Below are 18593 nucleotides of genomic sequence, written 5' to 3' on the forward strand. Positions count from 1 at the left end.
TAGTACTTCCCAACAGTACAATACATCCCCAGCTTCAGGAAAGCACCCAGTTAATAGTCACCGCAGTGACTGTAGAGCAGTTTTTGCACTAGCTGGCATATGAAGAACTCTGCTGTGTTTATAGCAGGACTATAAACAAAACTGCTCGCACTACGTTTAAATGTTTCTTTTCAATGGTACTCCTGCAGCCTGGTTGCTTACATCCACTTTTGGAAAGCATTTGCTTCTTTTGGTCTCTTAATCCTATAAAAGCCCACAAGCCCATTCTTGTTCTTTTAGTCTCGAGTGAAAGGTGTGTGCTCTCCTCTTGCTGATGGGCAGATAGCTCAGAGACGTGAGCAGGGCACCCTGCCAGCACTGGCTGAGTACACACCTAAATCTGTGTTTGCCATGACGTTCTCATTCACCAGAGCACCCAGGTCTCCCCCTCTGCTGACAGGCCCATCGTTCCGAATCAGGTCAAAGCCTCCAACACATTTCTTCCCCGCCAGCCTACAACATCAAATACATGTACTGAAGTACCTGAGCAATGAGAGTTATCTGTCTGCACACAGGAATAAACTCCCAGACAATCAGAGACAAAGCCGAACAGCTGAAAGCAGTGGACATCCTTCTACTATTAATATCTGAGGTTTAGCACAGTTGTAAAATCAATCACAAAATGCTGCAAGACAAGCTGCTTGGAACAGAGTGCTCCAGAAGCAGTAAGTGTGGGAGGCACAATGCAGAAGGACCTCTGAAAGAGAGCTCTTGTGCAAGGCCCACCTCTGACACAGACTCTGTTCCCTTTGTAGCCTCGCGCTGCTTTGTTTTCCCACTCTGAAGTGGCAGTATGAGTGCTTACTTTGCTCTGTTTCTGGAAATTCATCATTTAATCACTATAAAGGCTAGAGTATTATGACCAGTTGCCAAGAAAGACATGGAACCAGACCACCCATTCCAAACATTTTAATAAAAACCCTTAGAAGGTAATAAACATCTTTGCCTGCCTGCCTTCCCTGTCCACAACATGGAGTGTGTCTTTGAGTAGATGACATTGGAGTTCACAGTCTTCCAGGCTACTGGCAGTGAGGGAAGGTGAACCATTCACCTCCAGAAGCCAGCTGAGGAGATCCGACAACAGTAAATTAGGGAGAAACAGGCAGTTTTGCCAATGGTTCATCTAAGAGAAACGCCTATCTGCAAAATCATTATCCTGCTAGCAGGCAGGAGTAAGTGTGAAGCAATAGGAAATCCAACCCTAAATCTCTTTCCCATGCACCGAGCCAAAGAACATTCTGAGCTTATTGCAAAGTTTCTATTCCTGTTCTCGATGGCACTAAAGAAAAAAATCCCTCTGGCTTCCAGAAAGCCACACATGTGAAAACCAAAGTCTAGCTGAAGCAGTAAATGCTGAGGACAATTCACAGAATGAGCATTAACCCTTTTTTAGTGGCAGAATGTGAATGTCTCCTGGGAACAGTTTCCTAGCACAACACAGCATTCAAATAGCTCTCTTACGAGAGCCCAGCAGAGCTATCCGAGCACTGTGATGACATCGAGGACTTTCACTCCAATTCATTTGTTTCCTGACTAACTGAAGTTACTCCAGCTCTTTACGTGCAGGCCACCTAAGCAGTAATTTGGTTTGAGGCTATGAACAGAGTAGATTGTGCAAATTAGAGCTATCCAGGACCACAGCTGAGCTGCATTTATTTGCTCTTGAAATAAAGCTGTCCCCGGTGGCACCATGTGAAATATTGGACTGATGCTGACAGGACACAGGGCTGTAACAGGTATACCAGATACCATGTCTTGTTAAAGGGAAAAGTTAAAAAAAAATTAGGGAAGACATTTCATAGGAGAGCACTGTCAACATAAATCATACCTAAGGGAAATTTCCTTACCTATGGTACTGCTTGCACCTTACATGATTAAGGCTGAAAGAACAATAATCCTATTTATATGTCATTTCTGAAGTACTATTTGCTGTTTCTGTTTTTCTCAACTCCTGTAATGACAAGTCAGTTGCACTCTCGGGTTCCTGCTGTTGCAATACTTAGGGTGCATACGTAGCAGATAAAGTCTGAGAATTTCAGCTGAACTTTAATAATATATATTTTTCACTTAGCCAGTGAGAAAAGATGTATTTTAAAAAAAAACAACTTCAGTCAAATTATGTTTTAAAGGGGTTTTTTTGTTTTGTTTTGTTTTGTTTTAAATACTCCCAGCTCCTGCGGAGGTTTTTTCACCACAATTAGCAAGAAGGGATGTCTTTCACTTGGGGTCTGCCTTTTAGCCAGCGTACCACAGACATGGGTTACATTTAGTGCTGGCAGCAGCTAAACAGCACTGGTTGGAGGTTTATCAATGCTGATGGGGCACTGCTGTAATATACATGAGCAGGAGAAGAGATGATGGTAACCCTCCATCTCTGGCAAGTGCTGTGATATTTGAGATACCCTGATAACATATTAGAGGAACATATTTCAGAAATAGCCAAATTGGCAGGGTTTCACAACACAGTCCTAGAGATCCTACGAAGTTACAGGGTGCTGCATCCAGCTCATAAACCCTGATACTCCAAGAAAAAGCAGCTGTGTCCTTCCAGATGGCAGCTCCCTACATGTAAAACAGTTTAAACCTCTCTACACTTCACTTGCAGTTCCACACTGGCTCGCTCTCAGCCAGCCTGCAAGCACCTACCTACAAGATGCAGAAGCATCATGAGACACCCCTGTCCCAGGGAAAGCAGGTGGCCTGATGCTATAACCCCTTGCATGTTTATTAACACCTTTGCGGTTTCAGATCCTGATGGATCAGGATGTCATAAGCGTAGAGCTCAAAGCAGTGTTTGTCACTGATAATCACCTTCTGAACACTCTGGATGCTGGGGATGAAAGCATTGTCTGTATCTGCAAAGAGAACTTCCACCAACCCTGCCCCACGCTTGGCAGTTGAGTGCTGTCCGAGCTGCTGAATCAGCCACTTGCAGCCGCGAGACATCCAAACACAACCACATGAAGCTGTTCCCAACAGATGACCACACACTGAGTCCATGTGATTTTTTTCAAACATCACCCTATAGTCTCCACAGCCTAGCAAGAATTCTTAGTAAAAAGCCAGAGGCCAGAAGGTAGAGGCCACCAGCCCCACGATGCAGTTAAAATCCCCAGGCTTGACTACCATAAAGCTATAGAAAAAAAAGTCCCCAGGTCCCCATCAGAAGTTCCTCAACAGCAGTCAACATCTCTTCTATCAGGGTACCGCAACGACCCTCCTTTCCATACAGACAAGGGATTTATAGAAGGGAGCAGCCCATAAAATAGGAAGTTCAACACCCTCCTCCATTACTCTCAAATATTGACCCTCATCTCAAATTCACAAAGAATCTCTCATCCAATTTAATTTTTTCCCCCACCCCTCTCTCTCTCTTTCAGCTGCCACCTCTTGAGAGGGGAAGCTTAACAGTGACAGCTGTGTGCGGCAATGTCAACTTTGTTGTACTGCTGAGGTCTTAGAAGTGAAGGGCTGAGCTATAAGATACCTACATCTCAGACGAGCGCTGATCAGAAAGTTATTAGGTTTAAAGTAAAAAAGATCAGCCTTATAGATGCACAGACAGCTGCAAAGCAACATTAAAGCAGAATGCTCACCCAGCCTCTCTCCTAAAGCTGCTATCAACGAAATCACATTTATGGGTATCAGGAGACAAGGCAGCACAGTTAAGTGGCTGCAGCACACGTCCGCGGCATGGCAGCTGGCAGGATGAGGTCAGCTTACTTGCATCTGCCAAAGAGCCCCAATGGCAGGCAGCAGGGACCAGTCTGCAGACAGCGCACATCCCTCACCTTCCCAGGATCATAACTCAGGTGCAGTCTTTTGCACTGCCATGTTTGTGAGATGAACATGAAGTAGAGATAAGGATCAAAGACAAACAGACACAGAAGAAGCTAATATGGAATTCTCATTCTAAGCATTCCTCTTCTGCCCCAGTGCCAATTATCTTCTCTGTCTGTAATCACAGGCTTCAGAAAAATGAGCTTAAATCCAACACTGCATGATGTTATCTTACTAAAAATTGCATGGGGAAAAAAAAATCAGAAGTAATCAAGAGGGGTACCTGGAAAATTAAAGAGTGACTGCCCTGAGCTGGTACTGTACCTCATGGCTGGCACGAAGCTCTTCATGTCACCACATCTCCAAACCTCAGTGCGCCTTCACCCAAGGCAGCTTGCTGTACCCTCACCCTGGAAAGGCTTTTAATCATTCAGAGCAAGCATGAACTCTGCTGAACTTTCATGCAGAGAAGTGATGGATTTTCCTGTCTCCTAATCCATCAAATTGAGGTGGGATACCATTTGGGAAGATGTGTTAATCAAATGAAAGCTATCAAACTCAGTCCAGTAGCAAGTGTGACACACAAGAAATCAGATAGTTCTCTCCCATGAATTACCCTGTCCTTACAATCTGTGAAGCTGAGGAAGAAGAAAGGCTGCCAAGATTCAAGCACTAACAATAAAACCAGGGCTGACATTTCAGCTTCGGTCCTAGCTGATTTGTCAAACTGGCATTTCCAGTGATCTGGTGACACCAGTTTTCCAATGAAAAAAGACAGGACAGAGACAGGGTGACAGCCGCAGTGGCAGGACAGCTGAATCCTGTAGGACTTTCCAGGAGTCAGAAGTGACAAGGTTCATCTGATGCATCTAATACCAAGAAGTAGAATTGTATATTCCTTTTCTTACCCTTCTTTATGGCACACGCAGACAGGTCGGGTGCAGTGAACATCTCTGCTATTCAGAGTAAATCATGTATTAGAAAAGAAAGCAAATCCACCTCTCTATAACCAGGCCTTCAGTGGGATTTACTGGGAGAAGAGGAAAGGAGCAACTGGGCATTAAGGAAAGGAAATCAATTTCTGGCATAATAATGGTGGTTTGCATTTACAGATGTCACTGGAACATAAACTCTCAAGTCAAACATTCAACCTATGAAGTGCAGAGATATGTATAATATAATCCAGCTGCTGATGTTGCTGCCTAGTGTTAGACCTCCCTAAGAACAGAAGTTTATATATAAACATGCACACAAAGTGTAAGAAGTCAGACCCCAGATAAAGTATCTGACCATTTGAGAAAAGCCATGGTAAGAAACTTCGTTGTTGCTCTGGGGAATGGTGAAGCAGTATTACACGAGACAGGCACAGGAGAACAGAACAAGTGCAGAGGGAGAGGATGAAAAAAGAGCAAAAAACCAAAATGCCTGTTGGGTATTCCCCAAGGAGAAGACAGGGAGTCATTCTCACCTTCTTCAATCAATTATATCCTTCAGTTTTCAGAACAGGAAAATTCCTTCACCTTGTGACCTGCCAAAATACAGCTGGAAAAGCAGAGTTACTGGCTATAACATTAGCATTTCCTGCTCTTTCCCAGAATTTCAGTGTAGAAGCCCTGCATAACCCAATTCATCATCTCTTTGTATGCAAGCACATTTATTTAAGGTTGTGGGGGAATGGGGATCCAACAACAGCCCTCCAGTGCAAACAACTCAGGTTTGTAAGTGTCAGGAGGATTTCTGGAGGCAACAGCAGAGCAGGCAGCCAGCCTATGGGGAAGTTCCACAGTACAGAATAAACAAATTCTGTCACATGCTTCCAGAAATATAAGTACCACAACATATGTTGTCGGGAATTTTGTTAAGTCACATTTTAAATTTGTGTACGTTATAGAAGAACTTAATTAAGCAAGAGAGTCATGAAAGATGTCAGGGAACTATGGCAAGCAAAAGCAGAACAATCCTGAAGACTACCTAGGCTGCACAATGTATTAACAGTGGGTGACAAGTGGCCCAGATAAGCCATCCAAGAAGCAAGGCTCCCCAGAGCACCTTCCAAAGGAGGCCCAGACTCCTGCAGCCCCAGGATGTGGCACTGTGCACATCCTGACCTACTATAGCATCTGAGTGTGGGAGTAGGCAACCTGAGACTTTGTAACATGGGGCTGCTCAACAGCACAGACCCACAGAAGGAGTAACACAGAGTTTATTTTTACTTGTCTGTGAGTTTTGAGGTCAGCCACAAACTATTTAAGTTGTTGGTATAATCTCAGTAACCACAGGCTTTTCATATATCCTTGTTTACTGTGTTCTGGTTATTTGCCATGTTAATTGAGGTTGTGAGCATAAAATCAGCTTAATATAAGGTTTTTTGTTGTCAATTAACACATTCTCATTTGTAGAGTTAGATAATCACTAGCTGCTATCCTCCTGGCTGTAATTCACATGTTAGTCTGCATAATTACCTCCCGTTCACTTCTCACAAGTGTGCCCTTACCAATGGGCCCAACTCACAGGGTAAGGCGAATCCTCTTGTCCCAGCCTCCCCGCCAGACCTGCTGTGCAAAGCAAACTGCTCACTCGCAGGTCTCACAGATGGGTGTATTTTTAATTATGCACCACAGCACGATACTCATGATGTTAAATGGCTTGAATCATCTGGCAGAAAGAAGGTGTTTCTCAGTGTCACATTGTATTGTCTTACTTTCTAAAGGAAACACAATTTTTGCTTGGTCCCCGGGACACTGACTGAAGTGGAAGTTGCTGTGTTCAGCATGGCTCCAGGTAGCTATAGGTTTGGGGGGACAAATGGGATTCAGGATATGAGGCTACACTTTAGGTCTCTAACTGCAGAGCAGAGATAAGCTAGTGCCAACCAAATCCATGCCAGCTTGACCTCCAAGCTACTCATGGAGTCTCCCGTAATCTCTTCACATTCCCAGGATGGAAGCCCACTCAGTAAATTGGCTGCACTTACACAGGCTGACGTCTAACATAGTGGGATTTCCCTAAAACTGAACAGATGTTTTCATAGCTTCAGCTTTAGGGGCTGCCCTAGAAGCTGCTTAACCAGAAGCCCAACTGGACAGCAGCCCTGCACACACACCTTCTTCTACACCTGCAGCTGAACTGAAAGATTTCAGAGCATGAACTTGGCCTTAACCCCACATTAAGAACCCTAGGAGCACAATCTATTCCTCCACACAAGAACTCTGCACTTTATACCTTCAATTCAATTTTAGTTAGAGTTAATTTTGTCTCTACAAATAAACTGAGCTGTCTTTTGACTGCTGAAATAAACCGTTGCACAAGAAGTGTTTTGGTAGTACCTGTTGACCAGGGAACTGGCCAGGAGCACTGCTGTTCCTAGCCACCTTGCTATTACTAGCTCTTCCTGTGGATTTCCTGCACATTTTCTTCTTTCTCCGCAGATCGAAGGCATCCATTCACCTCTGTCTCACTTTCCTTGGGAGAGCACATACTTACTGGTTTCAGAACCCAAGTGATGCCAGGATTCTTGCAAAATTATTCTACAAACAGATAGTACTCTGAAGGCATTTTGAAGGTCTTCAGAATAAAGGCTCATTTTGTTGCCTCAAGCTTTCCTGCTTCTAACTGCTTCTGAAACTTCTTCAGATTCTTCACTAAGCAGTTCTGACTCAACTGGGTAGAAAAAGAACTATAAGGTTCAGCTCAACAAATGCACGCACAGTCTGACTCACTTTAATTGCCCTTGAGAAGTTTCAGGTGACATCTGAGGATCAACTGCACCACATACTCTGAGGAGAAAAATAAATAAACAGGGATAGCATTGAGTGCTGCTTTTTCTTTGTGGAGGAGAAGGTTTGATTTTGATTTTCTGTACCTCTGCATAAACAGGGAAAGCTAGAACTGAGCAGGTCTCACAATCCATGTTCTATCACCTCTGATGTAACTCTCCCGTGCAGTCAGCATGCTCCTCTCCAGGGCAGGCAGCACTGATCAGCACTGCCACACCAACAGCTGTCCCCCAGGGCCACAGCAGCCCAGCTGCTGAACTGCTGCAGGTTACAGCCCAGTGTTACAAACCACCCTCAGCCTCCATTCATGCCAATGGTGGCGGTGTGAAGGCTCAGAGCAGGGATGCATCCTGCTCAGCCACCATGCCGCAGTGGAAGCAACACCCCGGAGAGGACAGGGCAGGTATCCCAGGCTGTAGCAGTTTTACCTGTTGCAACTAAACCTACCCACAGATACAAACAAAACTCCCAGAAATTCAGCCATTTCAGAGGCCCCATTGCAGTGCACCATCCTCAGTGGGTTTTAAGGTAAAAGCTCCTTCCACTGTGCTTGCCCTCACCTGCACACAGGGAGCATCAGGGGTTTGACATACTGCCTTGGGGCTGTGCAAGAGCCGGGGGTGCAGCGCCGTGAGCCCATCGGATGGGCCGCTACACCCCGCCTGCCTTTTGCTGTGACCGCCGGCTCCGCGCTCCCTTGCGGCCAGCCGGCCTGGGCCTGAGCCGCGACCTGGGCCTGGGCCTGGGCCTGGGCCTGGGCCTGGGCCGGCGCCCGCCAGGCCGCGCCCGTCCCCATGGCAACGGCGCCGCTGCGCAGCAGGGGGCGCTGGCGGGACCGGAACGCCCAGCCGCGCCCCCCACGCTGTGCCCCTCCATCCGGGCCTGGCCCTCCCCGGTGTGCCACCGGTGTGTCCCGAGCCTGCGCCCCCCAGTGTGCCCTCCCACCCCGCCCGGCACCCCGGACCTCAGACCGGTCACCACAGCACCCCCAGCCCCCTCGATCCTAGCCTGTGGACTCCAACCCGCACACACCCAATGTCCCTCTGTCCCTTCTCGTCCCACCCTGTGCCCCCAGGTCCCCTACCCTGTGCCTCCCCACCCTGTGCTCCCAACTCCCCACCTCGTGCCTCCCTGCTCTGCACCCCCAGTCCCCAGCCCCATGTGGGGCTGCACCATGGGACCCCGCAGGGCACAGGGGTAGGGCCGGCTCTGTCCCTGTGTTTTGGGGCTGTCCCCGACACCTGTCACCCCTCAGCCACCTGCTACCTGCTCCCTGCGCCGGGCAGGTAGAGGCCATGCAGCGGGGCTGGGGGACAAGGATGGGGGCTGCAGCCAGGGCTGGGTCCCTGCAAGCAGCCTACAAGCCCTGCCTTTCTAGATCAGGGGGCTCCAGCGGGTCCCCACACCCCAGGCTCTGCCTCTGCTGCCATCACACTGCCAGGCAGGGTCGGGAAGCAGCACTTTCCCAGTCCCAGTGACCCCAGCAAGGTGCACGCAGCTGCTGGGGGCAGTGGGGGAGAGACAGCAAACTGGTCTAAAACCTTCTAAAATCTGGCCCAGGACATTGCTCTGGGGGGGAGCGGGGGCCCGGGGTGGCAGGTGACAGGCAGCAGGTGAGCCCTCACCTACCAGACGCCTGTGCTCAGCTGACAGGACCCACCAGCACTGCCTAAACCACCTGCTATGTAAAGCCCCCTGGGAGACGCACACAGACCTCCCCAGGGCAGGGCAGGGACGGGGCGCTGTGTCACCTGCCTGCAGGTGGGCACTGCTGCCTGCCCACGGGCAGCCCTGAGGTGTGCGGGGCCGGGGTCTCACACTCCCTGTGGCAGGCGCAGGCAGGGGAGGGCATGGCACAGGCAGGGGCAGGCATGGTGCAGGCAGGGACAGGCATGGTGCAGGCAGGGGTGGGCATGCTGCCGGGCACTTCACCACGTGGCCGCACAGACCTTCCTTGATGGAGCGGGACAAAGGTTTTGTTCTTCTCCCAACACTGCAGCCTTGTGTGGCTGCGGCGGGCAGCGGCGACAGGCAGCAGCCAGCGCTCCCACGCCACGGCGCAGAGGGGGAGTTTCTCCTCCTTTGTCTGCTCCCGGCGGGAGCAGCAGTCGGTGTGCAGCAGCGCAAGAGCAGCCGGAGAAGGGCCTTGGTGGCAGCCGGGGAGGACAGCAGCCAAGGTCCCCTCTGCCCCGGCACAGGCACCACCAGCTCAGCTTCGCCGTGCTGGGAACAAGCCTGCCCGCCACGGGCAGTGATCCCAGGAGGGGCAAGCTCTTCATGACGGAAACCCGACCGGGGAGCGTCCAGAGTGGGGACAGCAGCTGCGCCTGGGGACGAGGAGGACGGCAGCATTCGGGACAAGGACACCCGCACCCTGTCCCCCCCGCGGCGCCCACTGCCGGCCATGGGAAACGGCATGAGCCAGGTAATAGGGAGCACTGGGGCGGCTGCTCTACAGGGCCAGCCATGCCAGGGCGGCTTGTCCCGGTGCTGGAGGTGGGAGACGCTTGCTTGGCAGCTCACTCTGCTGTGCCAAGCGGCATTTCACCTGCCGGCACCAGATCTGGCACAGGGCTCGCTGTCAGGCAGCTTGTTTACCTGCCGGCAGAGTGAAATTGGAGGAGAAGCAGGCAGGGATGCTGCGCCAGCCGGCAGACAGGGCTCATCTCAACAGCCGCCTGGGTGGTGTGGAGGATGAGAGGGTGACAGTAAGCCCCCCCAAGGGAGGGGGGACCTTTCCCAACACCTTTAAAACCAAGGCACCATCACCCAAGCACAGACTGGGAGCCTTGTGTGACCCCGAGCCCAGTGGTCCCACACCCCATGTTCAACAGGGATGGGTTGTGTGTGGGGCTCAGCATCACTGGGTGGAGGGGATGGGTGCTATTTTATGGTTGTTTGAGCTTTCCCTTGTCACAGGTGAACAGACACCATTTTCCTGCAAGAATCTCCAGCTCCTAAGCTTTAAACACTCCTCCCCAGCCCCATAACTGCTCATTATCTGGGGAAGTGCCCAGTGGGAGCTGCACTGCCCCATTTTCTCCAGCGAGGAGTGGGTCAGAAGGGTGCTGGGGACGGGAATGTGCTGTTATTCGTGGCTCGGCATCCTGCCCTTGGGAGCTGCCCTTGCTAACTGACGCTGTCCTACAAGCTCATTTCAGTGCTGCAGCTGCAAGATAAAGGCACCCTATTGATAGAAAATTGATCTAAAGTCTTAGGAATAATTAAAAAAAAAAACCTTTAATCTGATTGACCAAGAGAAACACTTCCAAACGCAGGCAGTGAGATTAGTGTGAGTCCAGCTGTGCTGGTAAAAATCACCTCTGCTTGCCCAGGTCCTGGGCGCCAGACATCACAGCAGGGAGAAGCCAGAGGGGAACTGGCTGGACAGAGGAGTGAACAGCCTGGGGAGCCTCGCTGCGCAGGCTGGGAGAAAGGGAAAATATAAAATGGTTCCAGGTAAGAGGGGATGCAGGGTATCCCACTTCTGCATCCCCAGTGCAATTAATAGAGGCATTGTCAAGTAATTATCTTGAAAAGTGGAATTTCACAAGGAAAGTAAGATGACACACAGTGTCCAGAGTGATCTGTTCCTGGGCTGTTAGAAACAGGCTCCCTGCAGTGCAGAGTGAGGGGAGCAGAGATTGGGACCACCACATCCCCCCAGGCTTCTCTGTGCCTGGTGCTTCCCTGTCCCTTGGGCAGCAGGACTTCCGCAGGCCATGGGTATAGTCCAAGGCTGTATGGAGGCATATGCAGCTTGCTAAGCTCGGATAAAAAGCCCCAACAAAGAATTTATTGATAATAAGCAAGAGGAGCAATAAAAGAGCTGTGGCCAACTCCCAGCTCCCATGAGGGTGCAGTGCCGCGCAGCTGCACAGGTTGGGGTGCCAGGGCTGCATCCAGCCCCGCGTGCTGGATGCCAGAGCAGCGACAGCCCCAGGAGCGCCCACGGTTAGCTGCACCAGCACCGCTCCTGCCCCGGGGCTGGTGCCGGTCACATTAATGGCAGAACTTTTGCCTTTACAACTGAGGCTGCGTCTTCCTGTGGGGGGTCCTGGCACAGTGGGTACCATGGCATGAGGTCACTGCTCACACTGCCACTTCTCCTTTTGTCCCACAGATCCTCCCTGGCCTCTACCTTGGGAACTTCATCGGTAAGCGGAGCCCTGCCACTGCAGAGATGTCCTCCAGCAGGGGAGCTCCCATGGTTTGGTGCCACGAGGGAGCTCCCTGTCCACGTGCCCTCATGGTGTCTTCGGGTGACACAGCCCTCGGGTGGGCTGTGTCAGGGGGCCAGCAATAGGCACTCGGCTTCTCCAGAGCTTGTCCAGCCACAGTGGGAGGGCTTGGGGGCTCTCCTGGCATGTGAGCACATGATGCCTCATCCTCTAGCTGGTAGATGAGAGCTGCTGTCCACCTCGTCCTGCTCCCCATCATCCCAGTTTGCTTGAGCCCAGGTCAGGATGTCCCTTGGCTGGCAGAGCCCCTTCCCCTGCTTCCCCTGCCTGTCCCCAGCTGCCCCTAGGGAGGGGGAAGTGTGGGGAGCTCAGGCCTAAGCAGACACAGGTGCTGAGCCTTCCAGCTGGGCAGCGTGGACAGAGACAGCGAAGAGCGGGGCTAAGTCAGGTTGCATCCCCCTATGCCAAGATTTCCTCAGATGCAGCGAGCCATTTTCCTGCACAAACCCCACACACCATGGTGCAAACACCGCAGCATGCTTGCTTGCACAGTGTTCATGCCTCCTTGCCTGCAAACGCTGCCCGATGCCCTGCCAGCACCACTCTGCCACTTGGTTTGTGTTGGCAGCAGCAAAAGTGGAGGCACCAGGGGGAAATACAAGGCAGAAACCCTCTGCCTTAATTTTGGTTTCCGTATTCAACAGCTGCCCTGAGTTCTTAGGACACACGGTGGGGAAGGGGTTGAGCAGGGCCATGGCCTCACCAGGAAGGGTTCCGGCAGCCTGTCCTTGAGGTGACGCTGATGGCTGGGACTGGGAAGCCCTCACAGCCGTCCCACATCCCACTTCATGATGCAGTGAGCTGGGCCGGCTGGGAGGGGACAGGGGCATGTGTGGGTGGGGTGCACCAGGGCAAACCAAGTTTTGCTTTAAGAGAGTCCTGTGGGAGTTCACCTGCTGCGGTGAGCTGTGCCATGCACCAGAGCCAGCATGGACCTGGTGTGAGGGTCAGAGGAGCTAGTGGTGCCACACCAGCGTGAGGGAGCAGGATCAGGGTGGCTCAGGGTGATGCACCCCATTTACACAGCTTTAGCAGATACAGGAGGGTGCTGCCCACCCTCAGGAGGAGGTTTGTCCTCATGGTGCCACACCAGTTCACTATTTTAAGGGGTGTTCATTGTCAGGAGACAATTCATGACCAAGTACTGGCACCTGCCATGAAGAAACAGCATTTATTAGTGCTCCTGCCTCCCTAGTGGCTCTTTTGGCAGCTTGATTCCTTCTTTAAGTGTTAAGAAGGTTTAAAAACACTGGTGTGAACTGCTAAGAAAATGTCTTTGGAACCAGAGCAGCAGCCCTGGCCAGGACAGCCCTGTGCCCCGGGGAGCACCTTGGGGTGGGCTGGGGGGCCTGCTGCTGTCTGGGCTCCTGTGGGTTTATCATGGGGTTTCCTGCGAGTAACCGCTGTCATGGGGTCTTGGCCAGATGCCACCTGAGCATGCCTCTGTCAAGAGCTTTGGGGTGGTGACAGAGACTTCAGGCCTGCTGAATTAAGCTCTTACAGCTCACAGAGACATTTTCTCCAACTGAAAGCTTTTCCAGCTGCTGTAAGCCTTGACACTGGTGTCACTAATTGCCGTCACTCTGCCTGCCAGAGGCAGGCGGGAAGGCAGCAGGTGCTGCACAAGTCCCCACAAGGGTCCCCACCTCCCTCCCCACATGTACGCAGCATGGCTCACTGTAGAGCATCTCTCTTGAAACTCACTCCTATTAAAATTCACATCATGCTGTTAGCACATCATGGTCTGGATTCCTGAGCCAAGGTTTTACACCACGTGAAAGTTTAGAAACTCAAAGTGATGAGATGGGAAAATGTTAGTCCTCCTCTCCAGCAGCTCAGGCAGCATCAGCTGGTTGTGGCATGAAAGGGATATGTCTACGAAGCTGCTCAGCCACCAAGAGAAGAACACCCACCTCCCAGCATAACCGCTGTGCTGCACCAGTGAGCAGGATTGCAGCCAGGGATGCTGAAGCATTAGTGAGAAGCAGGTTATTGCCCCAGAAAGTAGAGGATCCCCAATTTCTGTGTGGGCAACTGCAGAGAGGATACATGCAGAGTGCTGCAGGTTGCTGTTCAGGTGTTTTCCACAGATCCCTCGGGTGCTGAAGGGGAGCTCAGACAGACTGAGCCAAACTTAGGGTCGATGCAAATTGCTGCAGCTCCACTTCTGTAGTTCACAAGATAAAGCAGATCCCTCAGGCTGCAGCAAGTCCCATTGCTGCGTGCGTGTTTGTACAGGGGAAATGTAGGCAGAGAGTGTGTCCCCTCCCCAAGCTGGGGACAAGTACAGGCAGGCAGGAAGCTGCCTGCTTGCAAAGGAGGGATTTTTTCCATGCAGATGTGAATTCTCACCCCAGCATGAGCAGTGAGGTCAAATGCCTTTGGAGGGAGGAGGCCTCTGGTTTGGTATCACAGGGTTTGTGTTCCAGATTTCCAGCGTGCATTTACATGTTTGCCCATGTCTGGGCTGCTGCATGTAGGGGTTGTGACACAGACAATCCTCTGGAACAAGGCCTTGTGCGCTGGGCTGTCTGCAGGAGGACGACAGACGTGCTTGTGGGAGGAGAAGACTGAGAAACAAATACATGCTAATATCTAGTTTTATCCTTTAGATGCCAAAGACCTGGAGCAGCTAAGCCGGAACAAGATCACTCACATTGTTTCGATCCATGAATCTCCTCAGCCCTTGCTGCAGGTAGGGTCCTGTGCCCCATGCCACCATGTAGATTTCTGAAGCTCCTTCCAAGCTGCAGCATCTTCCTTCCCCATCTGAGTATCCCATAGCACGGACACTCTTCCCCTCTCCCCAGTCAGTGGTCCCAGAGGAGCTGGGCACTCCCCGCAGCATGGGAAAATGGCCGTCTTTTGACTATAACCTGTCCCTGAACACTAATGGAAAATTATTTCCAGCTTTCCAACCTCATCTTGTTTCTCACCCCCTCCACAAGCCGACTGTCCTCCATTGCCCTCCCCCTGCCAAGGAAGAGAGCAGCCCCATCCCCATGCAGGGGGATGCTCTGCTTGGGGAGCAAAGCCCTGCAGGTAGCACTGGGACAAGGAGCAAAGGTGATGCCAGACAAGCTGCAAGCATGTGTGACACCCCAACCACAGCAGCCGAGTTTCAACTCTTCCTTTTGTGTCTTCCAGGACATTACCTACCTCCGCATCCCCCTGCCAGACACCCCTGAGGCCAACATGTGAGTACCCCAGTGAGGCTGGGGCCAGCCTGGGGCACATGGGAGGGCTGGGCTCTACAGGGCGATCAGGGGTGAGTGCTCATGGCATCTCAAGCTCCTGAGGTGCTTCCTCCAGCTGCTCAAGCACAGCAGCTCACAGGCTGGAGGCATGATGCTCCAGTGCTGCAACCACCTCTGGACCCTGACAGCATCCCAGCACAGTAATCACAGAGGAGCGGGTCCTGGCCCTGGGGTGAGGTGAGGGGCAGTCACTCTGCAGCACAGATGGAGAGGAGCAGTAACCATCCCCCCTGGGAGGTGCCTGGAGTGGGGAGAGTGGGTAAAGGGTGTGAGCAGCCAAGCTCCTGCTGCCCCAGCACAAGTCACAGGAGTCCCAGGGCAGTTGGGCAGCCCTGCACATCCCCGGCACAGCTGCACAGCAGCACCTACTTCCATCCCCAGCACGGCATGGGCTGGTCCGTGCACCTTTCTTGGGAAACAACAGCACTGAGCTGCTCAGGTCTCAGCAGCTGCTGGCAGTGCCTGTAAAGTAACAGCCAGTTTATGTTAGTGCTTCAGCCTTAAACCTGCAGGGCTGGTGTGACTGCAGCCTAAAAATCCTGTTTCACCCCTGAAGTCCTTATTCTGTCTGGTTTATTTTTTATGCTAGCAAGAGGCACTTCAAGGAATGTATCAGCTTTATCCACCATTGTCGTCTGCACGGAGGGAACTGCCTCGTCCACTGGTAACACTTTTTTCCTGTGCCTGATGCCATGTCCCCCAAGCACAGCAGAGAAGGAAAGACCCAGCCCCCCCACTTTGGCTGCAGACCCCAAATCAAATCTAGCCTGTGCCAGAGGGCTCCATGCCTTCAGACCCACCCAGGATCCACCCTCAGCTGTGGCTTGTGCCTCAAACCCAGCGGGATCCAGGCAGGCCTGGAGACAGGGCAGCTTTTCGCTGCAGCTGAGCAAGCTGGAAGAGTGGGGTTTGAGGCAGGCAGCCAGGCAGCGGCCACTGCTCTTGCTTCCCTGGGGAGGAGCGGGTATTTATAGGCACTGATGGAGAGGACCTTGGAAAGGCTCAGGCCTCCCAGACAGCAAGTTCTCGGAGAATAGGAACTGAAATAGCTGAAGTACAAGGGTGGAGGAAGGGGTGAGCATGTGGTCAGGGCGTGCCGCTGACAGCAGCCCTTCTGCCCTTTCTCTTGCCAGCCTTGCTGGCATTTCCCGCAGTACCACCGTGGTCATCGCCTATGTCATGGCTGTCACTGAGCTGAGCTGCCAGGAGGTGCTGGAGGCCATCCGAACTGTCCGGCCCGTTGCCAACCCCAACCCCGGCTTCAGGCAGCAGCTGGCTGAGTTCGGCGGTGGCGCAGCCCGCAAGGTGGGCACAAGGCAGGGACCAGCCTCTGCCACTGCTCTGCTCTGCAGCTGAGTCTGCTCATGGGTCTCAGAGTTCCTGGGGGGACAAGGTTGCCTCCCCACTCCCCTTGCTGGCAGACTTGGACCTGCCCTTGGAAACAGGCGCCTTAGTTTGCTTCTCCCTCCTTTCCCAGGTCCACAAGCACCTGAAGCAGAGGTATGGGACATCCCCTTTCAATGACGAGGAAGAAATAAAGGCCTTGCTGCCAGTGGCGAGAGGAGGACCATCCAGGACAGAGGGAGCTCTGCAAGGACTGGTCCCAAGAGCCAGAGACATCAGGAGCACGACTCCCTTCCTGCTGCGGGTGAAGAGGACGTTCTCCTGCATCCCAGCTTGTCTGAAATGACCCCAGCCAAGGGAGAGCAGCGAGAATGACCCAACAACCTGGGAGAGACAAAGGAGCCGCAGCACAGTGGGCTGGGGGAGCACTATGCACGGGAGCCACGCCAAGCCCAGCTCCTTCTTCTCTTCTGGGGTTTGAGTGTGCCATCCTCTGTCCTGGCTCACAGCTATTGGGGAGGGATTCATATGCACTGCCAGGCTCTGCAGTGCTTGGTGGACTCAGCCTTTTCACATCAGGTGTATTGGGAATGCTTGGTGAAAGGCACAGGTCTCTGCCCCTAGGTCACTGCAGGCTCCTGCTCAGGGCAGAGAGACAGAGAGGGTTTGTCCTGCTGCGTGGCCAGCACCCAGGTGATGTCAGCAGCAGCTTTAGCACTTGGGTACCAGCTGCAGAGGCCTTGGGGTGCACAGGGTGTGGGAGAGCCAGTGCTCCCCTTGGAGCAGTTTTCCCACCAGCAGCACAAGCTACCAGAGCTGAGGCAGCTGCGGAGCAGGGACACGTGGGTGCATTAGCAGGTAATGCCACCGCACTGGCTCCCAGGCAAGGGTCCAGCTCCAGCCCAGCCAAGCACAAGCCCTCAGTGAGCACTGTAGCTTTAGGAGTCCATTGCACCCCATTCCCACCCATCCCAGGGCACATTGTTTAAAAGGTGGGAACTAAGCATTTAACCCAGCCAGAACTCACTAAAGCAGAGCCTTAAGCCATTTTGCTTAAAGACTTTCTATGTCCCCCAAGTAATAAACACCTATTCTCCGCTGTCTGCCTGGGGCTTAATCTGTCTCCCCTGCAATGGCTGGATCAGAAGTGGGATGCTGAGAAGGAGGGTCCCAGCGTGGAGCAGGTCTGTAGGCTACCACTGGCTGCTCTCTGCAGCCCAGGAAGCAGTGGGGAAGGAGTGGGCTGGGGACACCAGCATGTCTGGACAGGCACTACCCTGCTGCCTTGTGGGAAGGTTACAAAAGAGGCCAGAAACCCAGATGCCACGGCAGGTTTTTCTGTGGGGACAGGGTCTGCTCCAGGAGAGGTTGGGCAGCAGCAGATGGGACTCACATGGAGCTTATTTCACTGCAGCTTCTCCCACTCACCAGGTCTGGGAGCACTGGGTGTGGGAGCCTGCTGGCTCCAGCTGCTGGGAGCACTGGGAGCCTGGTACCAACTGAGTGTCACAAGCTCCAGCTCCTCCCAGACCTGTCCTATTTACACCTTTCCCTGGGGCAAAGTCCCAGGTGGGGAAGATGCTGGGGATGCCCAGCTGAGTCATCAGCATCTCCCATGATGAGAGCCAGAGTGTTTCTGGTGTCCCCCTCATCCCTGCCACCCCTCTCCCATGGGGGAGGGTGTCCCCCAGGAGCCAGACAAGGACAGGAACAAGTGTCTGCAGGGAGTTTTCCAGCTCTGTGTGTGATGGGGTGCCAGGCATGGGGTCCCAGAGTGAAAGAAATTCCTGGGAAAAAAGGACTGCCTCTGCCCTGGCTGCTTCCAGGAGACATCAGTGTGGGACAGGGCATGCCCATCTCTAAATAATAATCACTCGTTTACCCCTGTGTGGTGGCTGTGGCTGAAGGTGAGCAGCTGGCTGGGTGTCCTGGGTGTCCCTTGGTACCCACCATGCCGATGCTTAGGCAGTGCAGGGCACTGCATGCCGCAAGTGCTGCAAGGGGTGTGTGGGGCTGCAGGGGCAGGAGGGGCTGGTGGCTGAGATGGCATTACACCTGCTGCCCAGGGCTGTTGTGCCATGCTATGCTCCACCTTTTGGCACCTGAAGCCTCCCCTTTTGTTTACATGAGGGTAATTTAGGAGGGTGCTGCAGCAG

General features: G+C 52.6%; 2 protein-coding genes across 2 annotated transcripts; one reads left to right on the forward strand and one right to left on the reverse strand.

Moving 5' to 3' along the window:
* Nucleotides 1–326: 326 nt before the first annotated feature.
* TTLL9 (tubulin tyrosine ligase like 9) lies at nucleotides 327–8391 on the reverse strand. Its single transcript, XM_075109069.1, is given in 7 exon segments — nucleotides 327–492; nucleotides 990–1103; nucleotides 2780–2992; nucleotides 3848–3898; nucleotides 5294–5347; nucleotides 7295–7479; nucleotides 8251–8391. Coding segments are annotated over 7 exon segments (924 nt in total).
* Nucleotides 8392–9328: 937 nt separating this feature from the next.
* On the forward strand, nucleotides 9329–17552 carry DUSP15 (dual specificity phosphatase 15). Its single transcript, XM_075108802.1, has 7 exons — nucleotides 9329–10020; nucleotides 11719–11752; nucleotides 14449–14531; nucleotides 14984–15033; nucleotides 15683–15757; nucleotides 16227–16398; nucleotides 16571–17552. The coding sequence occupies exons 1-7, from the start codon at nucleotides 10000–10002 to the stop codon at nucleotides 16781–16783; spliced, it is 648 nt and encodes a 215-aa protein (XP_074964903.1). The 5' UTR covers nucleotides 9329–9999; the 3' UTR covers nucleotides 16784–17552.
* The last annotated feature ends 1041 nt before the right edge of the window (nucleotides 17553–18593 follow it).

This window comes from Phalacrocorax aristotelis, chromosome 13, assembly GCF_949628215.1.
Source record: "Phalacrocorax aristotelis chromosome 13, bGulAri2.1, whole genome shotgun sequence".
Classification (NCBI taxonomy): domain Eukaryota; kingdom Metazoa; phylum Chordata; class Aves; order Suliformes; family Phalacrocoracidae; genus Phalacrocorax; species Phalacrocorax aristotelis.